This window comes from Ochotona curzoniae, unplaced genomic scaffold (genome assembly GCF_017591425.1).
Source record: "Ochotona curzoniae isolate NIBS_2020 unplaced genomic scaffold, NIBS_Ocur_1.0 contig_43, whole genome shotgun sequence".
NCBI lineage: Eukaryota > Metazoa > Chordata > Mammalia > Lagomorpha > Ochotonidae > Ochotona > Ochotona curzoniae.
This window is the reverse complement of record NW_024466218.1, coordinates 21316479-21334337: the sequence shown is the minus strand read 5'-3', so window position 1 is coordinate 21334337 and position 17859 is coordinate 21316479. Positions and strand designations below refer to the sequence as shown.

The 17859-nt window shown below is 52.3% G+C and overlaps 1 protein-coding gene across 1 annotated transcript in view; it reads left to right on the top strand.

Moving 5' to 3' along the window:
• MYO5B (myosin VB) overlaps positions 1–17859 on the top strand; it is a 204988-nt gene that overhangs the window by 159172 nt on the left and 27957 nt on the right. Inside the window, exons 23-29 of the mRNA XM_040984669.1 lie at positions 4778–4862; positions 5986–6131; positions 7149–7268; positions 9426–9566; positions 12904–12969; positions 14248–14487; positions 15153–15253. Coding sequence (XP_040840603.1) covers positions 4778–4862; positions 5986–6131; positions 7149–7268; positions 9426–9566; positions 12904–12969; positions 14248–14487; positions 15153–15253 — 899 coding nt within the window. The remainder of the gene's footprint in view (positions 1–4777; positions 4863–5985; positions 6132–7148; positions 7269–9425; positions 9567–12903; positions 12970–14247; positions 14488–15152; positions 15254–17859) is intronic.

The following is a 17859-nucleotide window of genomic DNA, read 5'->3' as shown; positions in this document are numbered from 1 at the left end:
GATCGCTGTTAGGGATAGTAGGTAAAATACTGTCTGCTGTATCCCTTTAAAGACATTTTTGCTATAGTCTCAGAGTTGCCTTACCGTCCTCACCTTCTAGTTAAAAAAAAAAAAAAAACCAAAACAGCTGAGTGAAACTCCTTAAGCATTTGCCAAATCAAAGGATTGTTCCTGCTAAGGGCTGTGGTTGCAGATTCCTGCAGAAAGGCAGGAGGTGGCTGCAAGTCCCTGCCTGGATGAGTCAAAGGACACCTCGTTTTGTCCCAGCTACACTTGCTGAGGAAACACCTCCCTCCTTCCCACGCCTCCCACTCCCCTAATGGAGCTAGTGGATGGGGTTTAATGAGTCCTGGAGCTCAGCTAAGGTGTCCTTTGTCCTGTTTATAGCCTCACTCAGTGCACCCTAGGTCGTTGGCAGCTCACAGGGCTGAGCCATATGGCTGCAGAGCTCTGTCACCCGCCAATGCTGAGCCGCTGGGCACGAGGAACTGGGGCAGCACTATCTTCCCTTTCCAGGGTGTGGAGCTGACCATTAGTTGGTTCTCTTCCTGCCACACATTGAAGAGCAGAAACATGGGTGCCTCTCTCAAACCGTTTGGGCAAGCAAGATGGACAGCTGCCCAGGTGCTCTTCAAATGAGAGTTGCTTCTCTGCGTTCCAGGAGGCAGTGGTGCTCTCGCTTTGTAGTCAGACTCAGGATTTTAGATCATTGGTGTGGATGGAGATTTTGCTGCTCGCTGGGTGGATTATGTCAGGGCCTGAGCACTGTGTATTGTTCAGGGGAAAATGAGTGGTCTTGGGAACCTTCTCAGGCACCTGCTGGGTAGGGAAGGGGAAGCCAAGTCTGGCTCCATTACCTTCACAGCTTTCTATGACCCACCCCGCAAGCTCACCTCAGCTTTCCCTAGCAGTTGGTGGAATCAGCAGCCACACCTGCTTCTCCTTCCTGCCCTGCACCTCCTAACTGTGGTACCTTCCAGCTTGGGGCTTAGCTTCCCAGCTGTCTAGAAGGTGTGGTTGACCCTGTAGATTGTGTCTGGTGTGACTCCTGCATCCAGAAAAAGTGAGTGCAATCCTGATTACTTGCCAAGCTAACTTAAAGGTCCTCATGAAGACACTGAGTGGGGAACTAAAATTACAGCGATTAGATATACTTCAGGAATGTTTCCCCTTCATGTTAAATGCTTCTGAATTGAAGTGTCTGATTAAACAAGCTCATCAAGTAATTCAATTTGTGCATGTATTCTAATATTTGAACCAACTATGAAGCATTAATAAAAATGCCTTTATGGGACCCTTCCTTCTTTGTTGAGGCAAGTGTTGGCTCCTTAACTGGGTTCTGCAGGCCCTAGTGTCAATGCCCCTGGCATTTGCAATGCTGGTGGCCTGCTAGTCTCAAAGACTGCGACACCCTGCAGTAATGTCCTTTTGTCCAGGGACCAGGGAGTCTGGTCCAGGCTGAGCAGGTGGCCAAGAAGCAATGCAAACTGATGAAGCCTCAAACAGATGCTGCGTTGCAGGATGCTGTATGACTGTGCACCCTTGCAAGATAGGAGGCCTTCATGGAGGAGTGATAGTGGAGCCAGTGCTGGGAAGAAATGAATCTGCACACAATGGAATCTTCCTGGTGTGGAGGTACTTGGTAAGGCAGCTAAGACACCACTTAGGATACCTGCCAGCCATATGGTGTGTGCCTGGGTTTGAGTCCCAGCCCTGTTCCACTTCTGGCTTCCTGTTACTGTGTACCCTGGGAGATAGCAGATGGTGGGTCTCTGCTACCCACTTGAAGCACCTTAGAATGAGTTCCCAGCTCTGGCCAAGACACAACCATTGTAGCCATTTGAGGAAAGAACCACTGGCTGGGAGATTGATTCTGTCCCTCTGCCTTTCAAATAAACATTCTGGAGAACTGGGTTGCTTCTAAAGCCTGGCAGGAGGCACAAGGGAAGGACAGGAGCTGCAGGGTGGGCAGAGACCAGGTGAGAAACTGGGCCTGGGGGACCTTGGGAGTGTCAAGGGAAGCGATCAAGTTTATCCCAAGAATCAGGAGCAGCTGTGCAGTCTGCCCGTACTCCTGGGACTTGCCTGGCTGCAGCTGAGTGTCATTCAGCATCATGGAGAAGATTTCCCCTCCCTGTGTGTGTATGTTTGACTCTACCTACGATGCCGCCTCCCACCGCAGCCTGAAGCAGCCAGCTGACCTCCCTCTCCCTTGGCAGTCTCCTGGGCTTCCATGCTGACTGTGGTCACCTCCTTATTGTGGTTCTCAGCCACGCATAATGTCACCCTTAGGGACTAGAAAAGTCCTGATTGTCTCAAATAGGTAGGAGCCAGCTCTGCCAGGGGAGCTCTCATGCAGTGCCCATTCTGTCCCCTGCCCTCATCACCAAGTCCTCTCTTAGTGGCCACAAGACACAAAACACAAGGAGTAGTACATAGTGCAGCTTCTTATATGTGTAGTCCTCTGCTAGCCTCATCTGTGTCCCACCACCCCATAGGAGAACCACCACCCTTTCACCTGCCTCTCCATACAAAGGGGCCCTGACCCTGTCCACTTATTTGTGGGGTAAGGGTCAGGATTCCCAGAGCAGCAACGGGATCACCCAGACACTCATCAGAGCGTCTGTGTTGTAACTTGCAACTTGCAGCAGCACAGCCGCAGGTGGCATCACTAGACAAGCCAAGTGCTGCTGAGTGTAGAGCGTGGAGGGAGCCACTGTTCAGGCCACTTCTACATTACAGAGGAGAACTGTCCAGGAAGGTGATTTGGGGCACTGGGTGGCATGGACAGGATTAGCAGTGGGAGTTGTGTGTGTAACCCCCAACCCCAGCAGTGTTGTGTGTCTTGTTTCTCTCCCTAAGACTGTGGAGGGCAAACTGCTGTCAAGACCACCTGCAATGCCTAAAGGAGAGCCAGGGCACCTGAGGTCCAAAGGCAGGTAGGGACCGTGGTATGGCTCCTGGACCCAGCCTTGGGTCTCCAGATGCAGTGCTTAGCCAAGGGAGGCTGTGAGTATGCATTCAGCTGTAGGGGTCTTCAGCTCCTCCTGTGAAGCCAGGAGAGGAAGGGGAGATGGTGTTTAAATTGAAATCCATACCTCTAAGTTACCAGCCTCTCTGGGGCCTCCCTTCCTGCTTTTCTGCCAAAGCAAAGTCTCTGCAACGTGTTTCCTCTTGGCATGCAGGTGGCTCCCCAGGACATTGCCAGGTCTTCTGTCATCGCCATGCTGGTGTCTCCCAGGCTGTGTTCCCAGTGGTACAGCAGCTAAACCCTGTGATTCCAGGCACCTACTGGCCATCACACACTGTGCTTTGGCCAAGGGTAGCCTTACCCAGAGGCTTTTCTCTGCAGGCAGGAAGAGTCCTCAGGAAGATGGCTCAATCCAAGCCTTGATCCTCGGAGCCAGGTTGCTCCTTCTGTCTATCAGAAAACCTTGGCAGTTGAGAGTGGGAAAGCTGGTCAGGCAGGCAAGCACTAGGAGCCTGTTGTAGGCACCCATCTGCCTTTTGCTACACCTAGTGTGGAGGTCACCTCATTTAGTACAGAGAACAGCCCTGTGAGGTGAGCATCAGTCCTGTGCTGAGGGGACATGTTCATCCTCTCACAGCTGTCCCTCATCTGTGTCACAAAGATGAAATGATTACGTCAGGAAGAACGCATCTGTGAGGTTCTAAAGGCAAAGAAGGATTGATTGCAACTTAACCCTCAGGGGATAAAAAGAGAAACCTAACCTTTCCCTTTCTCTCTTATACCAATAGTTTCTAATTCTATAGGTTAGTTCTAAATTGGTACATTTTAAAAATCCATACAAAAAAAATCCATAGCAAAAAAATTTTTAAATCCTGCCTTACGGTGTTTTTTTTCTTTTTCTTCAGAAAAGCCAGGGTTTCTAAAAAATATATATATGCATGTATTTATTTTTATTGGAAAGGCAGATGGACAGAGAGGAAGATCTTCCGTCCGATGATTCACTCCCCAAGTGACCGCAACGGCTGGTGCTGCACCGATCTGAAGCCAGGAGCCTGGAATTCCTCCAGGTTTCCCACTTGGGTGCAGGAACCCAAGGCTTTGGGCCATCCTCAGCTGCTTTCCCAAGCAGGAGCTGGATGGGAAGTGGAGCTGCCGGGATTAGAACCAGCGCCCATATGGGATCCTGGCACATTCAAGGCGAGGACTTTTGCTGCTAGGCGACCACGCCAGGCCCAGGCTTTTTCTTTTGTTAGTGTTTTCTTTCATGCACTTTTTTTCTGGTAACATTTTGTGGGGTTACATTAGCAGTGTTGTCTGAAGCCAAATGCTGGATCGAGTGGAGTATGAGCAAAAGCCTTTGTCCCTTGGCCATACTTCCGTGTGTCGTCATCCACTTCCTTGTCCGTTTGACCATGAAGCTGCAGTAGGGAAGGCATAGGCAAGAAGATACAAGACCAGGGATAGTCACCTATTGTGAATTTCAGGTGGAATTTGGCAGGTCAGGCAAGCAAACATAGTGCAGGTGCCTGGTCCCTCTTTCAGGTCCTCAGCCAGGTGTGAGTGCACAGTGGACTTCCTGTGAGGTCATGGGCGCATGAGGTGACTGTGCATGAGACGACACTCACCTTGTCTTCACGACAAGACGACACTGTCTTGTCTTCACGGGGCTTTTCTTTGAGTGTGCCTTCTTCCCTGCAGAATGAGAGCAGCTTTGGGAAAAGGTCTTTCATGCCTACCAAGGAGCCCCCTGCCTTCCCCATTATCCCTGGGGAGATATTCCTCCCTGATGTTCTCTCTCTCTTCCAGCGTGTAGCAGATCTAGAGCAAGAAAACGCTCTCTTGAAAGATGAGAAAGAACAGCTTAACAACCAGATCCTGGGCCGGTCTAAAGGTCAGTGTCAGAACCCTCATGGTCCGTGTTTGTGTCGGGCAGGGGGCCGGGGGAAGTGTGGGTTCTGATTGGTGCTTTCTTGCTGGTTTTCCCCTGAAGACTCCCAGCAAGTGGGTAGTTAAGATGCTGGGTGGGAAATGCGTCTTGGAAAGGAGCAGTGGAAAGAAGAGGTCAGCTCTGAGGTCCAGCCGTGATGTGCAGTTGTAAAATTTAATAAGAGGAGACACGAGCATTGTAGACAGTAAGACAAGGAGGTGGAAGGGGATGAGGGTTCGGGGCAGCCTGTGCTTAGAGCATAACCCCACCAGGTGCTTCCTGTGGCCTCAAGGCAAAGTCTCGTGACACAGGAGTGCAGGCCCTAGAGGGCTTGTGTGGGGAGTGAGGTGCCTATTGCGGTCCAAGTGCTCCAGACAGCAAGCACACAGCAAGCACTCGGGAACCATCAGCACTGCCATTTCTGCACATGCCTTTTCCATGCATGGTTTCCACCATGACCAGGTGGGCGTTGAGGATGTGTGCTAGAGGGCCTTGAATTGGGTTCTGGTTCAACCCTCCGCTGGCATCCCCCAGGTGCCATTGGCTGCAAAAGGCCAATGCCCATGCTTGGACCCCGGTGCTCGCCCCGGCCACTAGCACCCCAGAGAGGTCGCTCATCTGTGCATCCCTCACCCATGTCACCAGGGGGAGAAACTCATGACTTCACTTTCCCACCCAGCCTAGAATGTAGATTGTTTCTAAATTTTAGAAACATGTTGCTTTGCAGTCATGTAACTAAGAAGTTTTGTCTGGCACCCATCTGTGTGGTCTGTAGGCAATCCTCTAACCTGAGCTTTAGGCCTGATCTTAAATCTTTCTGTACCCCCAGTACCTGCAGCAGTGCTGTCTGTAGCCATGAAACTGATAAAGGCTGACTTATCTGCCCAGCCAGGAGTAGAGCAGATACTTCTGCCAGGCTGGAGGGAAGAGCCACCCTCACCCGGGTCTCTGCAGGGGATGGGGTGGGTGGACACGATTGCATGAATAAGCCTCATGATGAGCTGCTGGCGACAGCTTGGTGCCCGGACATAACCTAGGGAACATGGCTCAACACCCCTGCACCTGACTACAGTATGGTCCTTTACAGATGAATCTGCCCAGAGCTCCATGAAGGAGAATCTGATGAAGAAGGAGCTGGAGGAGGAACGGTCCCGGTACCAGAACCTGGTGAAGGAGTACTCCCGACTGGAGCAGAAATACGACAACCTGCGAGACGAGATGGCCACTCTGAAGGCAAGGAGCCCAGTCCCACTGCCCTGCCCACCTTCTTGACTCTCACCTGTGTGCCCTGCCAGCTGTTGGCACAGGGTACCAAGCTGATATATGTACCCTGCTGGCCACTGCTGTTCTTGCTTCTGCTGTGGCAAGGAGCTGGCAGGACTGCATGATGCTGAGTTTGCATATAGACTCTAGATAAGAGCTGAGGGCAGATTCTACCTGTGTGTGTTGTCCATACTGTTTCCTGTCCTGGGAGCCAGCAGTGATGTAGCTGGAGAATTCTATCCTCAGCTTCCCCTTTTGTGTGGCACAAAGGCTCCCGAGGGCCTGAATACATCCATGGGTCCCTGCGAAGCACGGGGTGGACAGAGACACTTCATGACTTTTGGGATTTGCCATTTTCTCTGCAACCCCATGACCCCACCTCAGGTTCCCTCCAGAAATGCATACTCCCGTGTTGCATAGAAATTGGGAAGAAAAATGGTATAGGAATGCACACAGAAATCTAAAATTATCCACCCAAGCTCAACTTCTAATTGGAAAGACAAACCAGACTTCCCAAAGACATTTGTACATGACCCATGTGCATGGGACCTCACTGTTCTGTGGCTCTTCCCTATGTGGGGCTGGCAGAGTGCAGGTGCAGGGAGGGCCCGTGGGAGACAGACCAGTGCCAGGAGGCTCAAGGAGAGACCAGGGACAGGGCTGCCTTGCTGCAAGTTTTGAGGGCGAGACCCGGGACAAAGAGTCATTCCCCACTGGACTTTTCTGAAAAATTAGCCAAAGGCACAGATCTCACTAAGAGACAAGAACTCGGACCCCACTGTGGAGCCCTGTTCCCTCCTGACTGCCCTGTTGGTTAGCAGGTGTGAGGCTTTCTGGCATTAGCTCTACTTATCCATGTCCCCAGAAGCAGTGATGCCTGTTCTTGTTGGCAAATGAGAAAGGAGGCCAAGTGCCAGTGCCTGCAGCTCGTGCATTCAGTCCTCAGGAACTTCACTTATGAGCCATCGTGCATTTTTGTTTCAACAGCAAACCCCAGGCCACAGGCGGAATCCGTCAAACCAAAGTAGCTTAGAATCCGACTCCAATTACCCCTCCATCTCCACATCTGAGGTCGGAGACGCCGAGGATGCCCTCCAGCAGGTGGAGGTGAGTCGCTCAGGCTCCTGGCTGCTGGGCCACCAAGAACGAGTGGGGTTGCATACCCCAGGTGGGGCTGCCCAGCCACATTGCACTGACCTGTGGATGGTGGCCAGGGGCCCAGATGCCCATCCTGGAGAAAGGCTCGCTTGGGCTGCAGTGGGTTTACCTGGGTGGTGCTTGGGAATCAGCATTTCCAATGTGAAGTGATGCATGCCACTGCTCTCTTTCTGTGCTGTCCAGAGTGGGGGTGGGTAGGACACACACAGTTCCTGGCTCCTCCCACAAGCCCCAGAAACCCACACAGACTGGTGGAATGGGAGGGATGAACTCAGTCATTAAAACAAATGCAGCTCAACACCACCATCTAGAGTCACAACACATATGGTGATATTGACAAATGTGCAGGAGGACCCCTCCCACAAGACCTAGAAACTGATAAAACCCAGAGACCACTGCCCCCTCACGCCTGCCATGCTGAGGGCCTGTATCTGTCAGTGTAGCCTCTTAGACACCCTGATTAATGGGACCCCTCAATGGACTTTGTGGTCTTTGTGTAACTCTGTCAGAGGCCCCTCAGTGCACCTGTAGCATTTGGAAGAACTCCTAAGCACACAGACTGCATGTAAAGTACCTAGAGATGGCCATGAGGTTGAAGTGATTTGAAACAACTGTTTTCAAAGTTTTTGGTGTTCTGAGAAACAGAGAGGAGAGTGCCTGTCTTTTCTACCTGTTGGTTTGCTCCGCAAATGCCTCAGTGGCTGAGTTGGGTTGGGCTGTGTTGGGCCAAAGCTGCAGGCCAGAAACTCCTTTTCCCACATGGGGAACAGGAACCCAACATCTTAACCCATCACCTGCTGCTGGTACCTAGGTACTTCCAATACAGGATGCCTGTGTCTCAGCTGCCAGGCAAGACACCCACCCTACAAGTGTGTTCTGAGCATGTGTCTGTGCCAGACACTACTGCTAAATGTAGGACAGCTAAGGTAACCAAGCCAGACAAGGTCCTTCCCTCAGCACACTTCCTCAGTGGAACATCAGACAGTGAGCTGTTAGCAAACAAAATGTGTGATTAGACTGCAGAGGTACTGCTGCATGTTCAAAAGCAAGAGGATGATGAGTGATGGGGTAGAGGGCTAGAAAAGGAGGTCCCAGGAGCAAGGGTCTTCTTGCAGTCACACAGTTGTGTGTGGCTGCTTGCTCTATGCTCTTACTCTGTGAGGCCTGTGGATTCACTATTGTAGCCTCTATAGTCTAGGTCCCTGTCTAGTTCTCATTGTATGTGAACTCCAACCGTGCCACCTTTGGTTGGCCTATGTGACTGCCTACACACACAGACATGAGCACTTGCCTCACGAGTTCTTCAAGGAAGTCGACTGCTTTAAAGCCAGCTAAAGACTAAATTCGAGCTGACAGAGCCGAGCTATATTATCACAGAGGGGCGTACACTGACTTAAAATCCACACATGTGTGCTCAGAGTGCCTGCATACAGGCAGGTACACTCATGGGTCCTGTCACCCCTGCACTTTGCAGAACCCTGGAGATCACACCCAGGCATGAACCTGAGGGAGAAAACAGTCTTCTGGGAAATTCCTGGTCTGTTGGATAGATGGATGCTGTGGCCGGGCAGGTGCAGGTTCTGTTTCGAGATGCAGTTAAGTCAGGCTGGTGGGCATAGGGGAGGGCATCTGACAGCTTGTATCCAGTGCTGGGCAGCCACATCAGTTCTTCATCAGGAAATGTTATGTCCTGACTCACAATTTCTCAAGTGCTAAATGTAGGACAATTAAGGTGACCAAGCCAAACAAGGTCCTTGCCCTCAGCACACTTCCTCGATGGAGCGCTTTCCAGAATTAAGTTCTCTTAACGTCCAAAGAAAGGAGCTGTGTCCATATCCATTTGTTCTCAGAATCTATTATGAGTCACTTGAAGTGGCTGCCACAGGAGGCATACAGAATGGCTGAGGCTCCAATGTTGTCTGACAGACGGCAAGCTTGGAACACTGCTTTTAACATGAGACGTGCTGGTTGGCTGGTGCTGGCATTGCACTGGAGACATGGATTGATGTTCAGAAAGACAGCAGGAGACAGTTTGGCTGATGGCGCCAAGTGTGCCTGTTGTGTGCCTTAAAACCTCCTTGTGCCTGCCCCTATCTGTCATTGAAGGAGATTGGCCTGGAGAAGGCAGCCATGGACATGACGGTCTTCCTGAAGCTGCAGAAGAGAGTGCGGGAGCTGGAGCACGAGCGGAAGAAGCTGCAGGTGCAGCTGGAGAAGAGAGAGCAGCAGGACAGCAGAAAGGTCCAGGTGTGCAGAGGGACTGCAGTGCCCTTAGGGGTTGAGGCGGGAGAATGGCCCATCCGGTGCTTGCCAGGGTTCAGGTGGCAGGTGTGACTACCTGGGCTCACGTGGTGCTGACTGGAAGAGGGCACCTTGTGTTGTCTAGGAGGGCTCCACACCACCAAACTGGGCAGGAGTGAGCTTCCATGCTGTTGCCAGAGTGGGGATTTTCCCAGGGAAGCCTGGCAAGAGAGAAGGGCTTGGTATCATCACCCACTTACAAAGAGAGCAACTCATGCCAGGAGGACTAGAGTGTATAAGAGTGTAAACATGGCAAAAGTCAGAGTTGAGCAGAGCCAACCTATTACCCTTTGGTAGGTGGACTCTGCCATAGGCTTAGCTTGGCCCATTGGACCATGCAGTGCCCTGCCTCCATCCAGATTGCTGTCAGCCTCCTGGGCCTTGGAAAAGAAATTTTTGAAACCTTAGTACTCCAGCAGTAGTCGCTGCAAATCAAGGACCTATTGGATGCCTGTGCTGTTTTCTGGTTCCTGGCTGGTGATAGGCATGGAAAATGTGTATCAGATGCAAAGATGGGGGAATGTAAGAAGTCCTCAGCCACTGAGGAATTTAGATTCATTTGGGATAAACAGACCTAGCACTGATGGAAATAGGAAACAATGTAGTGAGTACTTACATGCAGGCCAAGTGGAGTGCAGACCCAGGGACTGTGGGAATAGGGAGTGCCTGTTGCTTTGGCGGTGAGGAGATAAGGACCAGTTCTCATTTCTCTGGAGAACGAAGACCACTTCTTGTGGGCTGCAGGCCAGTTCCAACGGGAGCTGACTGGTCGTGGGTCTGGCTGACGCTGTTGGCCGGGATTGCAGGAGTTCACACTGCAACCCCGGCTCAGTTTGCAGCATCCGTCTCACCTTTCCAGCCAGACGTGTGGCCCATGGTCTGCGCTGCTGCCAAAGGCTTGATTCTTTTCCAGAGCAGTAAGTGGGGAAAGAGATCTCACAGGTGGATTTCCATTTCTCAGGCGGGTTGTGTCCAGAGTGGGGAATAAAAGGGTCAGCTTTGTCCAGGACTCCTCCCTTGATCAGGGGAGCTGCCCTACCTGCCAGATGAGCACAGGTCCAATACAGCTGGCTCAACTTGCAGTGGGGCTTTATTCCCATATAAAACTCATCCCAGATCAAAAGCATGACAGGTCCAAAGTGCAATGAGCTTGGGCTGAGCAGCCAGCCTCCCAGCTCAGCAGCACAACCCACTGGAGGCTGTGGGTCACTTTCCCTCGTGATGCTGCCCTCCCACTCTCCAGGAGTGTAGTGCTGTGTGTCCCTGGCCCAAGAGCAGGACAGAATCGCAGGGCAGTCCCTATTGTATATATACCAGTTTCACACCGTCACAGAGTTGAACCTTCCTAAGTTGAGAATGATCTATGTAAAGCCACCCAGGCAATGTCAAGCATAATCAACCCACCCAGCCACATCCCGGATCCCCCATCACTGAAAGGGCCAGATAATTTTGTAATCTTGGGTTAGAAACTTCTCAGTGCCAAATCTTCGGTGCCAGTTTCCTTGGAAAATAATCATTAAGTGAAAGAAGAGTAGTAGGGCCTCAGTGCTGTCACAGATAGAGCTTCTCTAAGCCGAATACCCTGGTTGATAGGAGAGTACAGACTGCCTCAGCAGCATTCTGTGCTTTTTGAGGTCAAGTTCTTGGAGCCACCCTTTGTCCCAAGAGGAATTTGGAGCTATTTGACTCTTTATCCTAGAGAGAGATGGCCCTGGGCCTCACTCTGAGGAGTAACCAGGAAATCTGAACTGTACCATCCACATGGGGGTGACTGGGCTGCCACAAGAGCCAGCCTCTGTGATGGCCACCAGCTACCAGTGTGTCTAACTGCCCTCCTTCTCCCCGTCTGTCTCATTCTGTTTCCTCAGGCCCAGCAAAGCCACCTTGGCTCCCAGTGTGATTCCAAGGGGCTATTCACTCAGAAATGTGTCTGCCAGGCTATCTTAAAATGGCGCCTGGAGCTAGTGCAAGTGGCCTCTGTGGTCGTGGGGGCAAATCCGTGCCATGTCAAACACAAGGGCAGACTTCTGCCTGGGGCAGCATTGCCTTCTACCACAATTGATGGCCGGACATGGGACGGAGAGTGGTAGCTTGGAGATCATCTTTCCCCAGCTTGCAGGCCTGGAAGCATGCAGCAAATGGAAGTGATCTTCACTTGGAAAAAGTGGTGGAAAATGTGCAGCCTCCCATCACCCCCATCTGTCAACCCCAGGCCCTCCTAATGCTCCCACAGCTGATGGCAGCCATACCTGGACCTCAGGGTCATCTTACTTGGGGCTTTCTCAGTTCTCAGCCCTTCTGCTTCAGAGGACCATCACTCAGTGACCGATTCGTGAACCTGTGTACATCCGATAGCAATCCTGTAATTACAGGAACCCTTGGCTCAGCTGACTCCTAATGGGTGTTATTCCAGCCCTTCCCAGCCACAGCCACCAGCTTTAGCATGCACCAGCTGTCCTATCACTTGTTGTAATGCCACAAAGGGAATAGGCCTCTAAGCACAAGCGATTAGAGTTGAGACTGTAGAGGAGCACACCCCACCCCACCCCCAGGTGTACTTAAGCCCAGCTCACAAGCCACAGAGGAGGTGTGAGTGTCCTGTGGCTGCCCAAGCCAAGTGCTGCAGACTGGATGGCTTTGAACAGCGAGAAGGTACCGTGAATTGTGGAGGTCACAAATCCAGGTGTTGACACGGCCGTGGGGTCTCGGTCGCTCCCAGAGAGAGTCTGTTCCATGCCTTTCTCTTTGCTGCTGATATTGCTGGTGGTCCTTGGGGTCTGGGCCTTGCTGTTGCCCCCCTCCAGCCTCTGCCTCATCTTCATATGGCCGTCTCCCCTGTGTGTGCATCTGGCCATCTTATAAGGGGTTCAGGCATCCTGGATAGTTGTTTACCATAATGAGCTCATCCACAAGAGCCTGGTTGCAAATCTGGTCAGAGTTTCTGTCAACCAGGAGTTAGGACTTCAGCGCATTTTGCTTTTAGGGAAGGAAAGCAAGATTCAACCTCTGACAGATGTCACCCATTTTCCACCTGTGTGTGCCTGGGGGCAAAATGAGATCAAGTAAGGAGAGCTAGGGTGGGAGGGGGCTGTTTCTGAGATACTTGGTGATAGCCAGATGCAGAGCTGCCTATCAAAGTGGGGAGGAACTGCACTTGTGGAAAGCAGGGGTGCAAACACTTAAGCGTTTGCAGAATGAACAAGCCTGACCCTGGCTGATTGCAGACACTTTGCTCGGCGCTCACCTGTGACACCTTTCTCCCTCCCCCACCCCATCTGTGCAGGCAGAGCAACCAAAGAATGACTTGGATTTGGACCAGGATGCAGATCTAGCCTACAACAGTCTGAAGGTGAGACTCGTGCTGCATGCCCTCCTCCCTGCTATATATAGCACAAAGCACAAAGCTAGTGTCAGGAGACAAGGTCCCACCTCCAGTGTGCCCACCAGCAGGGCCACAAACAGACCACTTCCCCTTTTCACCCTTTCACAAGGAAGGAACAATTCGTGTTGGCTCTATAGGATAATGGTGCATGCTTTTCCACCTGATGACAGTGTTAGTGAAAATGTGACCATGGGGGGTAAAATCACTCTGGGAAAAAAAAAAAACACAGAATTTGCATGGGCAGGTGTAAGGTGGGGGCATCTCCTGATGTACCAAGTGCTGGCCCCCCAAAGGAGATGGACCAGAGGGGGATGGTGGAGAGTCTCGGGTTGAAAAACAGGCCCATGGCAGGGAGGAGAGGGTCAGAACAGCTCCACCCCCTTGCTCCCGAAACTTTGGCGATGGGGAAAATTTCCTAACACGATTGTGTTAGATTCCTGAGCCGATTTCTAAGCACTGAAAATCCTCTCAATGCTCTCAATATTGATAATATTGCTATGATCAATAATGCTGTGAAGAGACTTCGAGAGAGACCAGGTCATCTCCTAAGTAGCCCCTGGCAGTCCTTTGGGGGCTGAGCAGGGTCACTGCAGGGATCGCTCTTGTGGCTGGACTGTGGGACAGAGCCAGTTCCCAGCCTCCTCTCACCATATGGACCCAGTGAGTCTTACTGGTTTGCAATGGGAAGATGTCAGGACTGTGGGCTAGAGAACAGTGGACAGAATGGTGCTCCTCCATTAGCAACATTCGCACATCCTTCCCCTCAAGGCTGTGCTCCACGTGATGGTTGCCTTTATGGGCTGCTTTCCGGAGACATACTCAAGTTCTAAACAGACCACATCCCTATAAGGAACTACATGTATCACATGACTCAAAAACTGCATCAAATCCAGAGAAGGCGAAATATACACGTTTTTAAAAAGAAGATAATGATAGCCACTTGTGCTGGCTGCCATGCAGCCAGCTGCCTGTCCCATGTCTGTCTGGTCTGGCCACTTGATAAGAGGAACCTTGGTGACTGAAAAGGCATCCCAGGAGCTTGGGGGTGGGACACGGTGCTGTGATCCTCTGCTCACCCTCCCAGAGAGACCTCCAGCCTGCCCAGTTGGAACTTCTGCTGCGTGGAAGAAGGCTGTTTTCAGCTAGCCCTGTAGGTGGGGCAGGGGAGGCCCCCTTACCCTGGAGACAGCCCCGCAGGACGGCTGCTGGGAGTGACACAGGTGTGGCCCCTGTGCTATCTTCCAGAGGCAGGAGCTGGAGTCAGAGAACAAGAGGCTGAAGAATGACCTGAACGAGCTGAGGAAAGCCGTGGCAGACCACGCCGCCCAGGACAACTCCACACGCAGCTCCCCTGATGGTTATAGCCTCCTGCTGAACCAGCTCAGGCTGGCCAACGAGGAGTTGGAGGTGCGCAAGGAGGAGGTGCTCATCCTTAGGACGCAGATCGTGAGTGCCGACCAGCGCCGGCTGGCTGGCAGGAACTTGGTGAGGAGGCCGGGCAGGGGCGCCACTAGGGGATGGGTTTGTTTTTTTCTCATGCGGTTCCGTCCCCACTGAGGAGGAGAGCAGACTCTTCTTCTGGAGTTTCCTCTAAAGGCAGAGCAAGGGGCTGGCTGCTCTCTCAGCATGACCACTTCTGAGAGATGGTTCTAGAAGCTTCTGTGGTTAACAGGAAAGTATGCAAAAGAAGCCAAATGCAGAGTCAGAGAGAGATGCTGAGGTGGTCTTGTGAACCATCTGAAGTGGGCAGGGGAAGCAGGTTCAGCTCTCTGCCCTCTAGGGTGTCACTTCCGTGCTGTAAGTTCCTGATGTTCTCACCTTCTGGGGCAGTTTGTGGAGCCCCGGGGGGTAGGGAGGGGGGCAAAAGCCACCTCTGGCCATGGGCCCTGGGCACCTGAGGCTGGAGCAAGTGGGCAGTAATGAGCAGGTTTCCTCATGCTCTCTGCACTAGGGGCACATTTTCTTCTTCCACTGCTCTGCCCCTCTCCCAGGCCTTTCGAAATGGGCCTTCTGTAGTCCTGCCAGGGTTGACCTGCCATGACCTGGGCTGCTCCCAGCCTCCTGTCCCTTCCAAAACCTCTGTGTATGACACGTGTCACGGCAGCTGTTTGCACATTGAAGTCACTTACTCTTCATCGGGGGCCTTCCAGGAGCCCAACATTAATGCCAGAACAAGCTGGCCCAACAGCGAGAAGCATGTGGACCAGGAAGATGCCATTGAGGCCTATCACGGTGTCTGCCAGGCAAACAGGTAAGGCCTCTCACTAGATGCTACTGTGGGCCTGGCTCAGCCTGCTCCACTAAGACTTGTTTCCAGGCACTGACCATACATCCCGTGTTGAGGTTGGGGAAGGCAGCTGACAATTGCTGATAGTCTTAGGAAGACTTGGTGGGACCCACATCCCCTGAGAAGGATCAGGAAATGGAGCAGCCACGGGAAGGCAGAGGTGAAGGGACCAGCCAAGAATGACATTTCTCAAAGAGAGGAAGATGGCCTAAAGGGAGCCTGGCTAGCCATGGGAGCCTGCTCAGCAGCTGTTGGGGCCACACCGGGGCAGGCCGGCAGCCAGCACACAGAGGAGCCGCCCCCTGTCTTTCGGGGGAGAAGGCTGGCTGGGCACTGCCAAGGCAGGAAGGGAGCGTCTCACCTCTCATGCAGTGCTGAATAGGGTTTCCTAGGTTGTCCTTCCAACCACCATGTCTGGTGCCTCCTCAGAGGTGAGCCAAGCAAGGGTTAAGGCTGGAGAGGGAGGCGGACAGGCAGCCAGGCCAGGGCTGCATGGCAGAATGGAGAGCCTGGACACAAGCCTGCTGCCCACTGACTGTTCCATGAGTGACTCAGTTTCTTCCTGTTTGTTTTGGGGGGCAGTTGTAGCAGGACAGGCACACCTCCCCGCTCCAGGACACCCCTCCGGGCAGTACTGCTTCCCTGCTGCTCTCTAACTTCCCCTGCCCCTCTGAGCATCCTTTGACAACACAGCAGGCCTCTGCCCTGGCCACTTCAGCCAGTGTTGGTTCAGAACCGCTGAACATAGCCGACACTTGTGAAAAGCATCACTAGGTGGCGCTGTGTGCGTCGGCTGCAGCTTTTAGCACAGCTCCCCAGTGCTACCGTTCCCACAGTTTCTGATCCAGTCCCACCTACGGCATTGAGGACACAGATTCCACCCGGGATAGGGGTGGGGACAGCACCCAGTTGAGTCCAGGAAGAACCCTGGAGGCCAGGCCCTGTATTGATAGTCAGAGGGTGGAACTGTTGCTGCAAGCGGGCCCCAGCAGGAAACCAAGAGTATCTCAAGAAGTAATTCTCACTGAAGGAGGGGGAGAGAGAATGAGGGTGACTTTTACAGGTGAAACTGGAGCCAGGATTCAGTGCTTTTAAATTAGCTCAAGTTGAAGAAGCGAAATGAATAGCAGAGAAGGACACAGGTGAGCTGAAAGTGAAAAGAACACAGCCAGTGGCAGTGGCCAAGCTGCAGGCCCTCCCTGTCTGGGATCCAGCCCCAGCTTAGATTTTCCCAGGGGCTGCTCAATCATTGGATTTGTCTTGCTTTCAGAGCGATAAAGATGGGGATGATAAAATAAAAATAGCTTTTATTATAGCTTAAAATAACTCCACTTGCTGCAGATCCAGCATACAGTAGGAAACTAATGGCCTGAGTTAAAACAGAAAAGGAGCAGGGGCCTAGAGCGGAGAAATGACAGTGTGGGGGGGCATTGAGGAGATGTTACCCAGCCTTGTGATTTCCCTGGGCCTCCCTGTGTGGGCTGCCCAAGCTCCAGGGGCTTTGAAGACCAAGGGACAGTGGCCCTGCCCCTAGGCTCTAGGGAAGAAATGAAGCATTTATTTGGGTACAAACAGCCCCCCCCCCCTGTAATCTCAGGCTGGTGTTGTGGTATAGCAGGTTAAACCACTGTCTTCGAGCCAGGTATCCCATGCAGGAGCCAGGATTCCCAGCTGCTGATCCAGCTGTTTCCACCTCTGCCACCCACACAGGAGACCAGGGCAGAGTTCCAGGCTCCTGACTGTGGTCTGGCCCAGCCCTAGCTACAGAGTCCATTTGGGGGTGAACTGATCAATCTCTCCCTTCTATGTGTGTGTGTGTGTGTCTTTTTCACTCTGCCTTTCATATCAAGAGGTTCAAACTGGATCTGAAATCCAAGCATGGCTCAGGGCATGCATTCCCATGACCTTTGGGCAGGCCCCGTGTAAGTGAGCTTTACGCAAGAGCTCAGAGCCCTTTAGAATGTCACTGCAATCCATCCCCTCCCTGGGAAGACAGGTGAAGTTTCCAGGAATGCTCTGCAGTTTCTCACTGCTGTGTCTGTGGCTTCTCATGTTTTATATGGCAAGGGGAAAGAGAGACGAATCTTTGGAATAGGGCGCGGCACTGTGACTGCACACAGGGATGCCCCCTTTTGCAAAGAACTGGATTCCTATGGGCTGCAGGTGGCGCCCTGGATGGAGGAACCCCAAGACTCCTGCAAGATTGGGTTCCTCTTATCTGGGCACATAGGGTTCTTTAGAGCTGGCTGTTTTTTCATTTACTCATGTGCCCAGGCTACCCAATTCTCTGACTTCGCCTTTGGCCCTGATGCCTGGTGTGTTACAGAATGCAGAACTCTGGGCACTTCCCACCCTGGCTTATGATGGCTCCCAAGACCCTCACCTGTGACAGAGGGGGCAGCTAGAGTAAAAGAACCCCATGTTCAACTCTGATGGCATTCTCTCTGGGTCCCCCAAGAACTGCAGCTGCTCTCCCTTCTCCAGCTACTCATTGGGGTTAAAGCATTGGTCACCAGGAAACCCTAAGTAGTATGCCTAAGAAGGTGCCATGCTAAGCTCTCAGCCCTCAC